General features: G+C 54.6%; 1 protein-coding gene across 1 annotated transcript; it reads left to right on the top strand.

The window, feature by feature from the left end:
- Nucleotides 1-2,558: 2,558 nt before the first annotated feature.
- Nucleotides 2,559-7,354, top strand: LOC113976344 (keratin, type I cytoskeletal 14-like). Its single transcript, XM_027701451.1, has 8 exons — nt 2,559-3,141; nt 4,391-4,473; nt 4,856-5,012; nt 5,513-5,674; nt 5,761-5,886; nt 5,991-6,211; nt 6,694-6,725; nt 7,055-7,354. Exons 1-8 carry the CDS (start codon nt 2,632-2,634, stop codon nt 7,150-7,152), a joined length of 1,389 nt encoding a protein of 462 aa, XP_027557252.1. The 5' UTR covers nt 2,559-2,631; the 3' UTR covers nt 7,153-7,354.
- Nucleotides 7,355-8,039: the final 685 nt, after the last annotated feature.

Below are 8,039 nucleotides of genomic sequence, written 5' to 3'. Positions count from 1 at the left end.
TGCCAGTGGGGCTGGTTTGGGATTGTCGTTCAGGAGCTCAGTCAGGGGCCTTGGCGGCAGCTGACCAGCAACAACTTTGATCAGAAAAGTCCAGAAAAAGCTGACATTGCAGGACAAGCTCCACATTTCCTCTTTGACTCCTCTGCCACATGTGGTAAAATAGCTGAAACATGGGTTGAGGTTGTGATAACACAGAAGGAAGAGCCCTAAATCCAGGTGTTTTCTACCTGTGGGGCTGTGGTAGGGCTTTACCTCATATTAGGGCAGTTGTCACCCTCAGGCTGACTCGTAACTTGGCCTAAAATGTGAGGGTGACCTGAGGGGGTTCAGACCTCACAGCACAGGTTTTTGGCCCACATGGAAGGCTCAGGGCCAACATGGGAATTGCCTGGAGCAGGAAGGTGTTTGCTGGAGCAAACATGAGCAAAGCGAGCACATCTGCTCCGAGCAGGGGTGGCCGGGGTGGCTGTGGAGCACAGCTCCCACACGATGGCTGTTGGGCAATCCTGTACCCCCCACTGTGGAGGGAAGCAGGCCAGGAACACCGGATCTTTGCCCTGCCAGGCTGCCCCAGGATGGTGCTGGAAGCTGAGGACTGTCCTCTGCTCGCTCTGCCTTTGCCAGTGGTGGGTTGGGCCCAGGTCCCCTCCTTCCCCAGCTCCCTGAGGGACAGGGCATGTGTGCACCCCAAATCATCAGATTTGGCAGCCTGGGGAGTCAGAAATCCAAATCTGAAGCCCATGGGTGTGAGGCAGTGCTGCCCAAAGAGCAGAGCCCTCGACTGAGAGGATCCAGAGTCCCTCTCTCTGGTTAAGTTGCTTCCTCGGTGGCCGCCCAGAAAATCACCCCACGCTCCTGGAGCTGCTGAAGGGAGTGTGACTGCTGTGAAGTCCTGGGATCTAACAGGAGGCAGATAAAGCCTTGTTGTTATTGTGTCCTTCAGGGAACAGATGAAAGAAAGGAGGCACCATGAATTACCGAGGGTGAGGCCCTGGGAACATCTGAGCACCTCCAAAATCAGTTAAGTGCATTAATGTGAAAACAGCCGGAGGGGCCCGGGAAGGAAGGAGATCACAACAGGAGGGAAAACACAAAAGGGTTCCTAATCCCTATAACTCCCTCACTACCTCACAGGCACCTCTGCTAAAAGCAAAAATAACTTCTCTTATTGAGAATGCCACAGTGGAGCCAGGCGGGCCGGGCTGGGTGTGCGATTTTCCACTGCGCGCGGCGAGAGCTGGCGTCACATCAGCGAAGGGTTTTATTCTCAACAAAGAATAAAACAGTGCAGGGTCGAATTTCCTGCTTCTTTGCTGCTTTTTTCAGGCCGATACCTGTCCAGCTGCATGACTGTAATGGCTCTGCCCAGTCCCTCAGTAGCCCGGGGCAGGGGTGGCCGGCGGGTCACCGCTGTCGCTCCCTCTGCCCTCGGGGGTTGCAGGGTCCTCACCCCAGTGCTGGGCGTGGGGGCTTTTGCCCCTCAGCACTTTTGGCACAGGTGATGCTGCTCCTGCTGAGTTACTGTTGGCTGTTACTGTTACTGACCTCAGCTGCAAATCCATAGGAAAAAACCTATGGCACAAGCACTGATAAGGACTGATCGTACTCTTCCCACTGATAAGGATTTATGCTGCTCTTCCCACTGATAAGGATCGATCACGCTCTTCCCATTGATAAGGACTGATCCTACTCTTCCCATCAGAAATTGCAGGTAAAGTGCCCTGGCTGTGGGTGTCTGATGCAGTTTCAGTCCCACTCCTCTGATTCAGAATATTTAGGCATTAAAACCTGCCTCAGCCAGGAGAGAGAGGAAATTGTGGCACAGGATTTTTTAGCTTCTACACATTTTTTTGGAAGCCACAGGCTGCTTCTGTGGAATTGGGACAGGTGATGGAGCAAAGCAGGTACCACAGGGAAACATCAGACATCTGCCCTTTAAGCTGACTGAAATTCCATTGCTGTAGGGACTTTCCAGTCTCTGTCAGGAGATTCAGCCCAGACTGGTACAAAAGCAGAAATTGCTGGAGTTCCTTCTCTTTTGAGCTACAAGATTTCTGCCAAATCCCATATCAGTACACAAATCCCTCCAGGTCTGTGCTTGTCCTGGGATAGAGGTCCTGACGGGAAAGTTTCCGCCTGGCTCTGGGTTGGCCCATACACAGATTATGGATGTGCAGAGCTCTTAAGTCAGCAGCTTTCCTTGGCTTTAGACTCTTTAAAAAAGCAAATAAACAGATTTGTAGATTTTTGCAATGATATCAGCCACTTGCGGGCGACTTGGCGGATCACAGAGGATTCACTTGTGTTACTTCATGAGGGAGCAGCGGGTGGAGCTGGGCTGGGAACGCTAAAACGTAGCCATGAGCAGGAGCCTGGACCACGCCAGGTGCTGGGAATGAAAGCGGAAGGAGAAGATCCCGTGTGTGCCGTGGTGCTGCTGGTGGGATGTGACAAAAGATGTGAAATCAGGGAGAGGAAAATGATGATTCTGGAATTTGGCTCAGGCTGTTGGGGGTGACGAAAAGCGCCGGCAACGCCTCCTGGCCGGGCTATAAAGGGCCCCGAGGCAGGGGAAGGAGCACTCACTGCTGAGCTGCAGAACTGCCTCTCTCTCCACCTCCAGCCTCCACCATGAGCACCACTGTCCGGCAATACTCCTCCTCCACCTCCCTCAAGGGATTTGGGAGCCTGGGGGAAGGCTCCAGCAGGCTTTCCTCTGTGCGTGTCGGGGGGGGAGGCTACAGGGCCCCCAGCGTGCACGGGGGCTCTGGCAGCTACTCCGTCTCTTCCCGCGTCGTCTCGGGGCTCGGAAGTGGCTTTGGGGGCAGCTACTGCAGCAGCGTAGGAGGGGCCCTCGGTGGGGGCTTTGGGGGCAGCTATGGGGCCGGCTTTGGGGCCGGCTTTGGGGCCGGCTTTGGAGGGGGCTTTGGAGGCGGCGATGGCATCCTGCCGGCGGGGGAGAAGGAGACGATGCAGAACCTCAACGACCGCCTGGCCGCCTACCTGGACAAGGTGCGAGCCCTGGAGGAGGCCAACACCGACCTGGAGGTCAAGATCAGGGAGTGGTACAAGAAGCAGGCCCCTGGTCCCGACCGGGACTACACCCCCTACTACAGGACCATCGAGGAGCTCAGGAACAAGGTAGGACTGGGGATTAACACACTGGGACATCGTGTGTCAGAGAGGAAGCAGAAACACTGACTGTTACTTCTGTAACTAGTCAGCACTAATTATGTCGTAAAAAGTGTCCCAGTGGCATATGGGGAGCGCCAGGTTGGAAATCAGGGGTGTTTCAATGTCATCTTTTGGTTGCATCCTCCTGGGTGGGACAAGTGGCAGCTTTCACTGGCAGAAACGGATGTAACAAGACGTAACACAAAAATGAAGAACACAGACAAGTCTGCACTGATCACGTGTGTTCTTGGGAGTTTTAAACGAATGCTCAGGGAAAGTTGTAACTGTGGGCAAACTGTGAGACCTGATGTCATGTTTGGAAACATTCAAGCAAAGAATTTGCAAACTTGTTTCAGCTCCTCCTATTAAGGAGATTTAGATGATAAAAAGATGGATCTGACCAATAACGAGTTCTTCGCCTCCTTTTGGCAGTCACTGCCCCAGGGCTGGGCTTGGTGCAAAGCCCCCAGCCCAGGCACCTTGGGGGATTCTTCTCCATCTGATTTGAGTCCCAGCACCCCGTTTTGGAGGAAATGCTCCAATTCCTTTTGTTCTCTGTTACTTCCCATGCACAAATTGCCCCCAGCAAACACGCAGGAAGCCATGTGCAGCTGGAGCTGTGGGAGTGCTGGCAAAGGATGCAGGGAATCCATTTTTCTCCCCTCTCCTTAACACAATTCTCCCAAACTCTGACTTGAATCTCCTCCCAGGAGGGATTATTTGCTCCTGCTTTGGTAATATGAAAATCAGAAGCTGTAGGCACCTGCTCCCTGCCTTTTGCTCCATTTCTGCTGCCAACAAATTAAATCCACCCCAGAACAAGGTGTGCCAAGTGCAGACACCCTGCTGGTCTCTCTGTCCTGCCATGGTGCTGCAGGTGGGGAGCACGTGATTCCTCCTTGACCTTTCTATAATCAGCACCTGCCCTGAAGGAGGGGAACAAAAACCACCATCAGATTTCACACACCTTTCATGGCCTCACTTTGCCTTTTGGAACACTTACTGATGGACTTTTGGAAAGGGAAGTCACAGACTAAGCAGCCCCTTCCCACAGTCGCAGCTGCATCTCCCTTGTCCTGATTCCACACACACTTCTGCTAAAGAAATCCAAAATGTCCCCAAAACTGCTCCTGTCCCAGCATTCCCACTGTGCTGTTTCCCTTGATCTGTCAGGAGGAGTTCCTGACACTCCTTTTTTTTATCCTCCACCCACCAGGTGCTGGTGGCCACAGTCGACAATGCCAACCTCCTGCTGCAGATTGACAACGCCAGGCTGACGGCCGACGACTTCAGGACCAAGTAAGCCACATTTCCTGGAAAAACGGAGCAAAGGGAAGTTTGATGCAATGAGGAGAAAATCCCATCCAGTGTGAAAACAAAGCCTTCAAAATGAGGGTGTAATTTCCAAAGCAGATGGTTATCTGTCTTGGAGGCACTCAGGGACTGTGTTGCTTCCATCCACAACCACTGTGTTATTCCCATTCCTTGTTCACCCTGTGCAGAGACCTTGCCCTGTGCCTCCCTGTGCACTTAATGCGTGTCTGCAGCTGCACAGAGCCCAGGGCCAGCACAAAGGCCTGGTGGGATCAGGAGCAGGGTGATGTGATGGACTCAGGTGGACACTGTTTTACTGGTTTCCCCCACATTTGTCCAGCTTTGCTGACTGTTGCTGTGCCCCCAGGTTTGAGTCGGAGCAGGCCCTGCGCCTGAGCGTGGAGGCCGATATCAACGGGCTGCGCCGCGTCCTGGACGAGCTGACCCTGTCCAGAGCCGACCTGGAGATGCAGATTGAGAACCTGAAGGAGGAACTGGCTTATCTGAAGAAGAACCACGAGGAGGTGAGCACAGAGCCAGGCTCAAAAAAGGCCACCCTGGCCCAGAAATTTGATCTCTGGTCCAGCCTTTAAGGCTACACTAAGTGCTGGGCAGGAGGTGAGAAGTGCTGGTGAGGCAGCAGAGGGGCTGCACCTTGGACAGCAGCACATCCTCCACATCCTCCCCGGAGCCTGGGTAACACCCACTCACCACTTGGCATGTCAGTAATAACCAATGTAGCTGTTAGAACTTTATTAACATCCCTCGCAGCTTCGGGCAGGGAAGGTCTGTTCCTTGAGAAATGAACCAGCTACAGTCTCTGTTTTATTTTCTGATGAATTAACTCCCACAGGGATTTCTTAAGAATTTTAACTATTTTCTTTGTGGTCATGGGGCAAAGACCCCAATTTGCTCCCTGTTGATCTGCCCCCAAATGCTCCCTTTCCTTAAGAACTCTGTCTCAAGAACATTTTATATGCTGGTTCTTGGATTGCATGAAGATGCTTTTCTCTTTCTGTGCCAGGAAATGAGTGCCCTGCGTGGGCAGGTGGGTGGGGAGATCAGCGTGGAGATGGACGCTGCCCCTGGAATCGACCTGACCAAGATCCTGGCGGAGATGCGGGAGCAGTACGAGAGCCTGGCGGAGAAGAACCGCAGGGACGCCGAGCAGTGGTTCTTCAGCAAGGTGAGGGGTTGTGGGGAGCAGCGGGCACGGGGCCGGGGCTGTGCCCACCACCGGGGCTCTGAGGGCACGGCTGGGCCTCCTTGCAGACGGAAGAGCTGAACCGGGAGGTGGCCATCAACACGGAGCAGCTGCAGAGCGGCAAGACGGAGATCACGGAGCTGCGGCGCACGATCCAGAGCCTGGAGATCGACCTGCAGTCCCAGCTCAGCACGGTACGGGGGGGAGGGGGCACCCAGGAACACGGGCCCGGGGCCTCAGGGCTGTGCCCCCCCGGCCGCCCCCACGCCCCTGAGCCACCCTCATGTCCGTCCCGCAGAAAGCGGCGCTGGAGGGCACCCTGGCCGACACGGAAGCGCGCTACGGCACCCAGCTGGCCCAGCTGCAGGCGCTGATCACCAGCGTGGAGGAGCAGCTGGCCGAGCTGCGCTGCGACATGGAGCGCCAGAACCACGAGTACAGGGTCCTGCTGGACGTCAAGTGCCGCCTGGAGCAGGAGATCGCCACGTACCGCCGGCTCCTGGAGGGAGAGGACGCCCAGTGCGTGAGGGGCTGCGCGGGGAGGGCGGCGGGGGGACACGGGGGGTAGCAAAGGAAACAGAAAAGGAACCACCTGCACTCCCTGCAGGGTCCTGTCAGCCCATTCCCCGACCCACCGCATGCAACAGGGTCTCCAAGTCCAGAACAGCCCCGTGGTTATAATGGTGCTGCAGCATCCCTGGGATCCACCTCCCATCCCTCCTGTGTCCGTGTGACCCTGGGGAGGGAGCAGATGCTGCTGCTGCTCCTTGTAGCTGGGATAGGTGCTGCCTTGGTATCCAAATCCCCGTGGCACACATGCATCCTTACCGGTTTCTTCCCTTAATTGTGACACCAGGCAGTTTCCAGAAGCACTGGAATTTTAATCACTTACTGGTGATTATCACAAGAAATAAAGGCAGGGTTTAAATAATGATTTTGTCTTAGCGATCACCCACTTTTTTCCTGTTTCTAACCACCCTTTCCCTGTTCTCCTCCTGTAGCATGTCCTCCCACTACATCGCACCAAAAGAAGGTAAGAACAGGTCTTGGCTGAAGCTCTGATCACATACAGCTCTATCACATCCACCTTCTTAGCACAGAATTCTTCTACTAATCTACTTAAAGTTACTATTTCATTATATTTCCAAAATGTGAATTGACACAAACCACTCTTATGATATACCAAAACCTGTCTGAGAAATTATCTGAGCAGACTGAAACTGTACAGTGAAGCTTTCAGGGATGGGAATGGGGCATTACGTTGGGTTTCTGAGGCACTGGTTCTAATAACAAATCTTTAGGATGAAGCTCTTTAAGACACTTTCTCCTTGGAAATAATGGTTCCTTCCCTCCCCATTGCAGGGCCTGTAACCACCCGCCAGATCCGCACAATCTTCGAGGAGGTGCAGGATGGGAAGGTGATCTCCTCCCGGGAGCAGATCACCCAGGCTGCCCACTGAGCCCTCAGAGCCCACTGAGCCTGGTTTGCTGCAAACCTCGCCTGGCACAGCAAAGCAGATCTGAGCTGACACGCTCTGGCCCTGTGTGCCATGAAAAGCACCTTCTCCCTCTCTCACCCCCCTCCTTCCCCTCCCTCACCCTTCTCTCGGCGCTGTGCCACACGCAGAAATCAAATAAAGCTTCTCCTCACACTCCTGCAAACCAGGCTCTGGTCCCGTTGTTCTCGGGCTGTCCTGCTCCTGCAGCCGTGGGACAAAGCTCCTCCCTGGAAGGACCAACATTCCCCATCCTTGGTACCCTGATGGTGGGCCCAGCACACCCAGACCTCTGAACACCTGAGACCTGGCGGCTCCAGGGAAGAGGGGATGGATGCTGGTGTGGAGGAGGTCTAGACAGGAACTGATCCCACAGGTGATGGGAGGTGAAACCTGTCAGGGTGTCTGCGTTTCACCTCGGGCTGGGCACTGAGAGGTTCAGGTTGGGCAAAGTGCTGCTCCCCCTCTGTGACACCAAGGGACAGCAGAGCCGAAGCTTTAACCCAGAGAGGCCAAGCAAGAATGTGAACAAAGCTCAGGTGATGCAGCCAGGACCCTGCAAACACCCCCCCAGCTCTGCCCCAGCAGCTGCCCCCCAGTCTGGATCCTGAGCTTTGGGAAGCTGCAGGTGGGGCAGGGATCTGCTGGCTGCTGCCCCTCCAGACAGGCAAACTCAGCTCAGTTTGATTCCTGCTTCCAAAGGTGCCGCTGAAGGGTGAGGAAAACAGTGATGGGAAGCAGTGGGGTATGGTCTGTGCAAGTAAAAAGATTAAAATTCTTCTGGGAGTTCTTCTGGCACTCCCCGGGGTGCCGGTGGCTGCTCCTGACACAGCAATTTCTGCTGCTGTCAG

This window comes from Neopelma chrysocephalum, unplaced genomic scaffold, assembly GCF_003984885.1.
Source record: "Neopelma chrysocephalum unplaced genomic scaffold, ASM398488v2 Primary Assembly neopelma1_157, whole genome shotgun sequence".
In the NCBI taxonomy this organism is placed as follows: Eukaryota; Metazoa; Chordata; class Aves; order Passeriformes; family Pipridae; genus Neopelma; species Neopelma chrysocephalum.
This window is presented reverse-complemented; position numbering and strand designations above follow the sequence as displayed.